Source organism: Castor canadensis, chromosome 6 (assembly GCF_047511655.1).
Source record: "Castor canadensis chromosome 6, mCasCan1.hap1v2, whole genome shotgun sequence".
Classification (NCBI taxonomy): Eukaryota; Metazoa; Chordata; class Mammalia; order Rodentia; family Castoridae; genus Castor; species Castor canadensis.
In genome coordinates this window covers 33,344,942-33,356,975 of record NC_133391.1, presented here as the reverse complement: position 1 = coordinate 33,356,975, position 12,034 = coordinate 33,344,942, and the positions used below count along the sequence as shown (strand labels likewise).

At 34.1% G+C, this 12,034-nt stretch overlaps 1 protein-coding gene across 3 annotated transcripts; it reads left to right on the top strand.

Annotated features, from left to right (window-relative positions):
• Positions 1–223: 223 nt before the first annotated feature.
• Positions 224–11,467, top strand: LOC109689715 (natural killer cells antigen CD94). Of its 3 annotated transcripts, XM_074076063.1 has the most exons (7): positions 224–308; positions 4,379–4,472; positions 6,231–6,323; positions 6,458–6,520; positions 8,134–8,285; positions 9,303–9,409; positions 11,293–11,467. In XM_074076063.1, exons 2-7 carry the CDS (start codon positions 4,466–4,468, stop codon positions 11,411–11,413), a joined length of 543 nt encoding a protein of 180 aa, XP_073932164.1. In that variant the 5' UTR covers positions 224–308; positions 4,379–4,465; the 3' UTR covers positions 11,414–11,467. The 3 variants fall into 3 exon arrangements, with proteins under 3 accessions (XP_073932164.1, XP_073932165.1, XP_020024280.1); XM_074076064.1 differs by lacking the exon at positions 6,231–6,323; XM_020168691.2 differs by lacking the exons at positions 224–308; positions 6,231–6,323 and having other exon boundaries at positions 4,283–4,472.
• Positions 11,468–12,034: the final 567 nt, after the last annotated feature.

Here is a 12,034-nt window from a genome sequence, read left to right as displayed (position 1 = left end):
TAATGCTTTCTCCTTCAGGTGATTCGAATTAATATAGGCAATCATAATTTTAATCGATCTCAGTGTAAAGTTTCAGTCTTAGTATTCAATTCAAATTCAACTAAAGTGCTTTGAATTAAAATAATTTGGATTCATATGTGTGTTTTAAATGATAAAAGTATTTTCGGGGGCAAGTACTTTACCAGGTAAGCCACACCCCGAGCTCTTTTTGTTTCAGTTTCTTTTCAGACACGGTCTTGCACTTTGCCCAGAGCTGGCCTCCATTGATGATCCTCTTTCCTCCAACACCCACCTAACTGGGATTACAGGTATGAGCCATAAGGCCCTATTGTTTTTTGAGATAGGGTCTCACTAACTTTTTTTCCCACACTGGCCTTGGACTATGACCCTGCAATCTCCACCGCTCTTATGCTTGGGATTACATGCATGAACCACCACACCAGGTCTTGTGATATAACCTTTTGACATTTATGCTATAACCTGTGGAATAATATTGTGATATGAATATACAAGAATTGGTCCATACTTTTATGTGTCTCTTGCTGTGGCTGCACTTAGAACCTGTGCTATCTAGTAATACAAAGTATGGGATGTTCCATTGCTTTATATGTAGTTTATTTTAAATGAGGTGGATTAAAAAAAACACAAGAAACTTATATTTTTATATCAGGTCTTGAGGATTCATTGGTGTAAAGGCAGGAAAGGTTTTAACACACTTGGGGAAAAGAAGTCCCAGAGCAAGAGATGGAGAAGTCTTATAACACACAACAAAAGTGTCTATGGATCTAACAGGGGGCTAATGACAACTTCAAGTGAAGATGAGCAGCAGGGGGTGTTTGATTCCACATATATAATTACATGATTTATTTCTGACTATTTATGTAGGCAAAATTTACCAATCCCTCAGGAAGTTACCCTTAAGAACTGGATTGTTAAATCAGACTCACAGCCATCATCAAAAATTTCACCTAAGACCAAGTTTTACTAACAATTTCAACATATTATAATTGTGAGGTTCAGACAGAGCGGGGAAAAGTCTGGTCTGGCAATGAGCCGTGCAGTTCTTTTCTTTCCACTTTAGGGCACTCTGGCCCAGACTAACAGATTAACATATGACATCTCAAAAGGATGTTTGTGGTTCTATGACTTACCCAAAAAGAGATGCATTTCCAGATTTTACTCAGATGGTTATATACTCATGTGACATTTTCCAGGAAGCCATACTCTACCAACCCTTAGATTCTAGTTTGTTTATTTGCCATAAGCAATTTCAGATAGCTAATATATCCCAATAAAAATATTGCATGCATAAATATTTTAGCAAACAAAACCCTACAGTATTCATTAATACTATATTCATTAATAGGTTTTCTGTGGGCATACACTTCCAGTTCAGAATTGTCTTTCTTTCTCAGGGAGCCCTCCATCCCTCTTGAAAGGAAATGAATTTCAGCATGGTATTAACAATTTTCTTTCCACTCAGAGAAAGCACATCTTTTTCAAAAGCAGTGCAACTGAAATAAATTTCTCATTTGGGGATCTTGGAATGTATACTACTAGAATGTTCTGCAATATTTTAGTTTTTTCTAGGTAGATAAAAGATTTCACTATTCATATCTTAACTTTCTTTTCCCTGGCTCTTTGTTCAAGTTTAAACAATGTTTTACTTAATGAAGTCATCACTTGCTGTGACCAAGGACACTAGAAATTACAGTATGGTTACCTTTAGAAGACACAAGAGGAGTGAGGGAACTATAAAGGGAGATAGGTCTTTTGGTAAAATACATAACTTTTCAAAAGCAAACTTAGATTTAATGAAGCTCTGTAGTTAATGGAATGTCAGTCTGTGATGATTCTGTAGAAACATTTTGAGTGCAGTTTATTTGGAATATAGAAGGAATAAGTCACTGTTAAAACATGAAGTGGATATGCAGGATTATTGCAGCACTATTCACAATAGCTAAGTTATGGAAACAACCAAGATGCCCTACTATTGATGAATGGATCAAAAAAATGTGGTATTTATACATAATGGAATTTTACTCAGCCATGAAGAAAAATGAAATCTTATCATTTGAAAGTAAATGGACAGAACTGGAGAACATTCTGAGTGAGATTAGCCAGGCTCAGAAGACCAAAAATCTTATGTTCTCCCTCATATGTGGTCTTTAGATCTAGGGCAAATACAGCAATGTTGCAGGACTTGGGTTACATGACAAGGGGAGAACATATACGGGAGGTACAGGGTTAGATAGAAAACCCAAAACATGAAAGCATCTGATGTCCCCACTCTAGAGGAACTAATGTAGAAACCTTAAAGCAACAGAGGTCAACATGAGAAGGGGATCAGGAACCAGTGTAAAGATCAGTTAGAGATGAATCAACCTGCGATGTAACACATTTGTAAATGGAAACAATGCTAGGAATCTCTCTGTATAGCTGTCCTTGTCCCAACTAGCAAAAATGCTTTCTTATTATTGCTTATTTCTACTCGTCAATGGAACTGGAGAAAAGCGCAGAAAAGGTTCTGTCTGGAAGGGAGGGGGGGAGAGGGTTGGGGGCAGGGGCAGGGGGGAAGAAATCACCCAAAGAATGTATGCACATGTGAATAAATGATTAAAAAAAAGTTTCATGAAACAATAAAAAAAACAAGAAGTGGAAAGGGCAAAATTTATGTTCTTTTCTCTTAATCTAGCTATTTAGAGGAGACTAGAGCTTTCCACAGTTGATAGATTCTGGGAAATTGAACACAGTGTTCAGAATTGTCTTTTCTTAGGAGAATGTTGATGAGTTTTACCAAATCCTCAGATTCATTGATTGAGATCCAGCACTTTTGGACTTTCACAACCATGTAAGAGGGCAGCAATGATTTTTAGCAGTTCTCAGAGAAAAAAAATAGCTCACAGATACAAAGACACAGGCAGTATTTGTCAGTTTACCAAATATTCATGTGATAACTTGTGTTACAAGTGGAAATGTGTGAAAGGGACACCATGGCATGGAAAAGATTGAACTATTTTCTTATGAAAAAGGAAGGAAAGAATCATTCATACAAGGTAGCTTAGAAAGAATTAAAGTGAGGGTTTGCAATGTATGTGCTTGTGTGTGCATAGGCATATATTTAGTCATCATCTGTCTTGAACTGGTGGGTTTGAACTGGTGGGTCTGAGTCAACCATCTTTTCTGGATTTTTACTTCTGAGTCAGTGAGCTAAGAATAAAAAGAGAAAGGATGGTGACTACTGCAAGTGTAACCAAGCATGAATCTGAAAACTTATAAAAGTGGTTATGCTAGTTTAAAGTATAATTCCTTCTTCAATTCTATTACATTGGTACCATCTCAAAAGAAAAACTAAAATCAAAATCCCAAACTCCTTTTTAAATTGAGGCAGTTTTACATGAGGCAACAACTGAACAACCAAGGTAGCAATCAAGGCAGCGTTCAGGTTTTTTGTTACACAAAACTGAACTTACCTCACAACTTTTATTCTGATCCACGTTTGAAATTCTCACTAATAAGGTTGCTCACCTGATGACAAAAACTGAAGGATCTGTACATTATCTGAATAATACAGCACAGTAACCAATTACAATAATTAGCATGCTAGTAAAGAAGTAATGTTCAAAGAACTTTAAGGGAGTGGGCAGTGATGTTGAAAGAAGCTTTCCAGGCTAATGTGGGTGAGCCACTGAAGTATTGCTTTATACTAACTGTGAGAGTTTTAGAGCACATTCATGTGTTTGTGTGTGTGTGTAAGTGGAAGAATAGTTTCTATCTTTTTGAATTTTGCCTGCCACAGCTTGTGCAAAGGAAGATAAATGAAAATCTATGAAATCTATAAATGTAGAGATGGGCTTGATTTGAAATGTATTGCACGTGTGCTCTGTAGAAGGAATGCCTGGATTTCAATACTAACGGGCAATGGGGAAGTCACCCAGCTCCACTATCCCTGTGTTTCCTTACTGCTAAAATTTTTCAGTCTTACTACCAAGTCAGTTTTAGAAGTAAGTGAGTTAGCTCATGCTAAGTGCTTTAGCTGTTATTAAGAAAGAAAAGTTCTGAGTGGGATTTATTACACTAAGCAAATTTATCATTGGTTCATGCATCTCTTTTCCTATTTTCCAAATAGTTTAGGACAACTTTGACATTCAAACATTGGAAACAAACTCCCTTTCAACTTCTTTTGTTCTAGTCAAAGTGTTTGCATTCTCAAAGTGCAGTGATAATTTCCTGTGTTGTGGTTCCTAGAACATTTTAGAAGCTTGTGATTTTTTTTTATACTTGCTATGCATACGTTTTGCCAGCAGTTGAATCAAGAACATCATTGAAATGCACCACTTTTATTTTTCTTTTTTACATTTAATTTCTTCATCCTTAGCCTCCTGCTCAGGTCCATGATCCAACACCATTCTTAAATAAGCACGTATTGTGTCTTCTCCACATTGACCTTGGAACGTCATTTCTCATGGCAGGTATGTGCAGCTCAGTCATAAGATTAAAACATTAAAAATAACCAGAAAAGATATCTCATGGATTAGCTGACACCAGGACAATGCTTTAAGAAAAAAACGTAATTAATAGTGTTTACTTTTAGGCTTTCCACGTGTCACCACTGTCTGCAGTCATTATTTTTGCTGGTTTTTCATTTTGTAAATTGAACATGATCTTGTGGACCAAAATCCTTGTAATCATCTTCTAATAGAGTTAAATAGTGACTTTGGTCAGGAATACTTCTACATTCAGATTGAAACTTGAATTTAATTGGTTAAATTGTGAACAGTATATTGCTAGCATAGAGATTAATGGAGAGTGCCAAATATTAATGATAAAATGTTTAGAAGTTTTTGCAAATTTAATATTTGTATGAAGACAGCATAATGGAGACCACCAAACACTATTGAAGAAGAGGTGAGGTGGAAGATGAGTGATGCAAATTTGATGGGACTAGTTCACTGTACACATGTATGGAATTATCATGGGACCTCTCATAGTGTTATTGTATAATACTTCAAAAAAATAAAATAATTTTAAGAGTTAATACTTGTGTTGTGATACCCCAAGATTTCACAGTTTGGCTGGTCATTATGCTGTTGTTAATGGCAATAACACTCTTTGAGGGTGTGCTAATGTTGATGCAGAATCTCCTAATGTTGAAATATTTTAGTCAAAAAGTAATTTTGAATATGAACAAATGTAAGGTTTTTGTAAAAAGCAAAAAGAAAAATGTTTATGTATCATAATTCATTGTGCTGTGAAGTGAACTTAGGTCCCCACCTTACACACTGGTTGTGGACCTTTCATCACACAAAGTATCCTCTATGCCTTCTTCCCTTTACTTCTTTAAACTAGTTTGTCTGAGCAGAGCCTACACTGAGATTAGGAGAAGACACACTCTTAAGTAATACCATTGTGACAATGGTAGAGCATGATAAATGAAAGATTCGGGCTCTAGACAGATTTTTGATGTGGACTCTTGCTAAATTTGATACCATAAGAAAATAATAAATTATTATTGGATGATTTTTCTCATCTGTTCAATGGTAACCATACCTATGTTGTTATTTTGGTGAGATCAAAAAGTAAATGTTTAGCAAATCCACCAAATACAATATGATGTCTGTTCATCTCTTCTTACTGCAGATATCAAAGCTTTTTTGTCAATTTAAGAAATGAATGCTAAATTCACTTTACTGAGACAGAATTGGCAAAGAAACACATGTATGGATAGTTTCATAGAAGAATAAGGCATACCATATAAAAATGTTGGTATTGGGTGGTATCCTGAATGGAATGTCTTCCTTTTTGAGTGCTTCTTTAGGGCAACGTCTATTTTATCAAATAAAGAATATTTTTTAAAAAAAATTATCTTTAATTTTTTATTGTTGTGCTGGGAGGTATTTTGTGGCATTTACAAAAGTTCTTACAATATATCAAATATATCATACTTGAACTCATCCCCTCCAACAGTCTTCTTAATCCCTCTTCCCCCCATTCCTGGAACAGTTTCAACAGGTACCATTTTTCCATTTGCATATAGGTGTACACAGTGTTTGTACTCTATTCACCCACCCATACAATTTCCCTACCTCCTCTACCCTCCCACTGGTAGCAACCCCCCAAGCAGGACCTGTTCTTTGGATGCACCCCCATTTTCCTGTATCCTTAAGAACTTCAGCTGTTATATTTGTTCTTTGAGTCATTTCTCTAAATGCCTTTTTTTCTCCCTATAGTTTCTCAGATCATTCTGTGGAGATTGACTTCTGGGGTCTTTGGAGTAATGTGCCTTTTCTTAATGGCTACTTTGGGAATTTTGATGAAAATTTGTAAGTGTTTCTAAGCAAGTCTATATAAAGATCAAAGTAATTTAATAATAAAGTTTTAATTTTATTAATGTGTAATATTGTAGTTTTAAATAAAGCCATCCCTAATTAAGCAAATCTGTGATAATTTCTTATAGCATTTACTAAACAAAGCATTCAGACAGCATTATCTCTGGGACCCATCATAGAATTCCAAGAAGGTATGTTCTATTCTTTGGTAAAACTTATGATTGATAAAAGTCGAAGTAGACAGGGTTTTCTTTTTTCACTTACAGGACAATGAGGGAATACTACATGTAGTAATGCAAGTCTGCCTACTAATTTTAGCATAGTACTGCATCACTGTTCTTTAATGTAAGGAAAATTACATTACATTGGATGTGCATGTGATTGTCAGCTTTCTGTTACTGTAAGAAATGCCTTAGATAATCAATTTATTAGAGAAAAGGTTCATTTTGGCTCCCAGATATAGAAGTTTTAGTCCATGATTCATTGGCCTTATTAATTGTGGACCTATCCAAAACAGCATATCATGGTGGAAGCATGTGGTGACAGAATCATGGTCAGAAGGTGAAAGAGGGAAAGAGGAAAAGGAAGATGCCAGGGTCCTACAATCTCCTTTGAGTGTCCTACTAGGTCCTACAATTCCAAGGTTCTATCACCTCCTATGAGCAACAAACTGGGCACCAAGTCTCTCACACATTGGCCACACATGAAGATGCTCAGACCTACATTATAGCAGTGCATCATTTATGAATTTTATGAATAAAGAAAATACAGCCATGTGTTGCCTGTGTTTTCTCATGATTAAGTAATAAATAATAATTAAGCTACAATGAATATTACTGTTAATTCTCATTATGCATGTTTTCCTGTTCTTACCTTTTCTTCTACTCGTGAATCACTTATCTAGTGAAAGCTAGCAGCAAGTCCAGTTTTAAAAGCATATTTTTCCAAAAGCTGTTCTCAATTTACTGTCTTCTACAATTATACAATGCTCTTTTATTCTTATCCCAATGCTACAGTACCATTTATTTAGCAAAGATATGAGTGTTTGTTATTTTTCCGTGATTTTCATTACTGAGGAAAAGAAATGTTTTATTATTGAGGAAAAGAAATGTTGAATACACTATTAGTCATTGATCAGAGTTGAATAAAATTGGTTTATTATCTTCATCTTTGAAAAATAGAATATAGAAACATAACAGAATTATTTCAAAGTGCCTTTTCCTTTTATGACTCAGAAAATACGGTAAAATATTTTACTCCTTTAAATCTCTCATAATATATAGTTAGCTCTTTTTTTTCTGGCTACAAGTTTATTCAATACAGTAAAATCCTCCCCAATATTAGGGAGGTGGCTGACCAGGTCCATGACCAATTCTGCCTCCAAACTGGAATTCAGTTGCTGACCCAGCTCTAGCCTTGGCTTTTTTGTCATAGTCCTTAGTTTTGGGGAACTCTTTCAAAAAATGTTCTTCTAACAGCCCCCATCCTATAATCCGCTACATGCTATTTTAACATCCTGTGTTTGTTTTGCCCCCTTATCTAATTGAACCCATCCCCTCCAACAGTCTTCCAGTTAACTAATAACTGGAAATTTAGTAATCCTGAAGCTATCTCAGAAATATCTCAATGAGAAACAATTTTCATGTATGGTTTATTCACTTTAATATCCCCTGAACTGTTGTATATATAGTAGATTCACAAAGAATAGTTGTAAAAATGAATAAATTCCAAATTTTTTGAGTAATTAAGCAGTAAAAAGATTTAAAACCTTCAATGACATCTGACATTATTATTTTTTCCTTAGTCTCTGACTGCTGTTCTTGCTCAGACAAGTGGATTGGTTACCAATGCAACTGTTACTTCTTTTCTACTGAAAGCAGCACTTGGGAAGAAAGTAGGCATTTCTGTGCTTCTAGGAACGCCAGTCTGTTTCAGCTCAAAAACAGTGGTGAATTGGCATGTACTTTCTTCTTATTTTGGTGGGACTGGGACTTAAACTCAGGGCTTCACACTTTCAAATCAGGCACTCTACTGCTTGATCCACACCTCCAGTCCATTTTGCTCTAGCTATTTTGGACATGGAGTCTCACAAACGATTTGTTGGGGCTGACCTCAAACTATAATCCTCCTGATTTCAACCTCCCAAGCAGCTAGGATTACAGGAGTAAGCCATTAGTGCTTGACTTAATTCTTGTTTCTCATATTGTATTTGATCTATAATATATACTGAGAAGATACATACTTTGATTCAAGTCTTTAATCTGATAGAAAAATGAATAGTTATATTTTAACTAGTGACCTATGAATTCATGTACCCTGAAATAATCATTAGAAAACCTGCATAAAATTCTTCAAAGATTTACATCAAAGGGATAAAAAGTATGGGTAGATACCATACAAGGTGCAAGAAACTTCAGGGAGAGTTAAAGGAAGAAGCAATAGATCACCAGTTTGAGTAATTTTGGTCAAAGAACCAAGTGACTTTGTAATTTTTAGCTCTTCTAATGGAATTTATCATTTCTTTTAAAATTATGTGGTGTTTGTCATCTTTCTGGGATATAATGTGGAACCAGTAATGGTGTGTGATCATAAAAAATATTCGTTTTTTATGGAAAGTGAAATTCTCAAGGTGCATGCAGAATCTGTGATAAATATCAGCTGAGCAGGCTTTACTCATGAGATTTATCCCTCAAGATACTGTTAATTTGAGATTGAATTTGATCATTGCTTCTTTGGGAAGGAAGTATTCCAAGAAAACTCTATGACATTTTTCATCATTTCAAGAAGTTATATTTTGTAGTAATTTTCCTCATAAAGGAAATTTGTGTCTAAACCTTATAAATTAGAAGTTACAAGTTATTTTCATTTGTTTAATAGAGTGTTCTGATTCTTATTCTGAATACTACTTTCTTGAAAGTACCTGATTATCAGAGAAAATTAAAATATGTTTATTGTGCTTTCTCTGTCTCCAAGGGCCATTTTCTGAACTCCATTCAAACACATTTTTGGATTGGAATGTTTTATAATAAAGAACATGCAGCCTGGCTATGGGAAGATGGCTCAGTTCCCTCCCAAGATCTGTAAGTTTCTGGCCATTAAGGTTTTTTTTTCTCTTTTTGAATTTATCTTTTGTTCTGACTAGTGAAGGCACCATTCAGGGGCACTGTAGTTACAGTAACCTGTGCAGAGCATGAAGATATGCAAGGGACAATAGTGGTAACACACACTCTTCACAATGTTCACAATGTCCCACAAATGATGAATGTATTAGGAAAATGTGGTATAGATACACATGAGGTTTTATTCAGCCATAAGGAATGAAATTATGTTGTTTTTAGGCAAATCGATATAACTGCAAACTAAGCCAGTATAAAAAACTTAAAAAACTCTAAGGTTGTATGTTTTCCCTCATATGTAGAAGTGAGACCTATAAGTTAAATGTACACATAAATACATATATGTTCATATGTGATCATATGGTAAGAGAGAGAGAGCAAGATTGTATTAGGAGGTCTGTGTGAGTGGACTACAAGATGTGGGAGAGGAAAGAGAATGTTAGAGAGTGAAAAATATTGAAACTTCCCATCTATATATAATATAACATCTGAATATAATACAATATTCCCATCTGAATGTAATATAACATAAAGCAGTACACTATAAGCTGCTGAATAATAGGGGAGTATGGAGATAAAGAAAGAATAAGTAATGAGAGAGCTAATAATGATTAAAGCACGATATATACATGTCTGAAACGCCAAGGTGAAACTCCCTTGAACTATCAATATACGTTTAAAAAATGAGCTACAGGAAGGTACAGGGTAGGTACAGGTGGGAGGGAAGAGGCCATAGGAAAAAGGTGAATGAAGGTGAATGTGGTGGATGTATTTTGTATCCATATATGAAAGCAGAAGAATGAACCCTGTTGAGTATGTTCTAAGAAGGGGGGACGGGAAAGGAAGGAGAACCATGGAGGTAATAAATCTAACTAAGATACATTGTAAGCACATATGTAAATATCACAATGTATCTTCTTATTCAACTTTTATATGCTAAAAGAGTTTTAAAAAATAGCGGCAACAGAATGACAATCACAGCTCCACCTAGAACACCCAAATTTATGATCAAGTGACAAGAAAGCTAGTGTATTTGTGACCATAAGAACTTGGATATATATATATTTATATATATATATATATAAATATATTATAAAATATATGTATAAAAATATATATAAAAATATATATACTATACATATATATATATATTTTTTTCTTTTCACCTCAGTCCAGAACTTGGAGGCATACACACATAGTACAGGGAAAATTGTGTATCTATTATTTTCTTTATTATGGTGGAGCCTGATACTCTTAGCACTCTTCCACATTTCAAATATGTATTGAGAGCTTATTTTCCATATATTTGTTTTTTTGAATCTCATTTTCACTCACAAACATAGGATGTAATGCCTTGTTTTCGTAGATCAGATCAACCAATATTTCTTTTTCTGTCTTTTTAAACCAAAATTTCTTAAACAAAATAGAAGTAAAACATATCACACATCAAAACAATTTCTTCCTTTCTTTATTTTTTTTTAAATTTTAGCACAACAGGATAAAGTAGGGAGAAGTAGGAAAGCATCCCTATTCAGGATGCTCTTGCATCAAAGCCATTCTGATAATGGTAAAGTAATAATAATAATGATGATAATGATAATAACAACAATAATAAATAAAACCAAAACCAAATACTCTGTCCTCAGTTATTGAAAGAATAATAAATTGAGTTTTATGTAACATTGTACTCTAAGATATTGAAGGTTGTGACCATTGAAAGAAAAAAAAAGACTCAGTTTGTTAATATCTCAAGTATTTTTAAAAGCTATGTCACTAAATAAAAATAAATTCCTGAATATTCTTATTACTTTTTCCTCAAAATGCTAATACTTTCTTTATCATTACAGATTTCCAACGTCTCAAAAGATTAGTACAAATTACTGCATGATGTATTCTCCAAGCCGAAGTTTTTTGGAAGAACACTGTGAAAAGAAAAATAATTTTATCTGTAAGCAGCAACTTATTTAAATGGTTTTTTTTGAGGCAGAGTGGTTAAATAATAAAGATCCAGAATTATTAAAAGTGGTGTCTTTACTTTTTATGTTATTATTAGTTACCTCTTTCTTAAGTCTCTAAAATGTTTCAAACTGTGACTTATCATACACTTTTCATATATTCAAAATCATATACTGTAAAATTGATGGAATCTATATATATACCTCAAATTATAAAGTGAAAACTAAATCATCTTATGAATATTTTGATCTCATTCATATGTTTTCTGTTAAATATAATTTTATTTTTGTAAATTCTCTTTGAAGAAATATAAATAAAATTTAATCCACACCAAAGGTTATATATCAATATCATTTCAGTCTTTGTATGGCATACTAAATTGAAAATATCCAGTCTCTCCTCATTTTTCTGAAGCAAAAATAATTTTAATGCTCTTTCTCAATATTTGATATACACATTTTTGGTAGTACTTAGATTTGAACTCAGGGTCTCATGCTTGCTTGGCAGATGCTCTACCACTTGAACCACACCCCAGTCCTTTTAACTTTACTTATATTTCAGGTAGGGTCTTGAGGTTTTTGCCCAGGCCAGCCTGGACAGAGATCTTCCTACTTAATCTTCCAACATGGATGG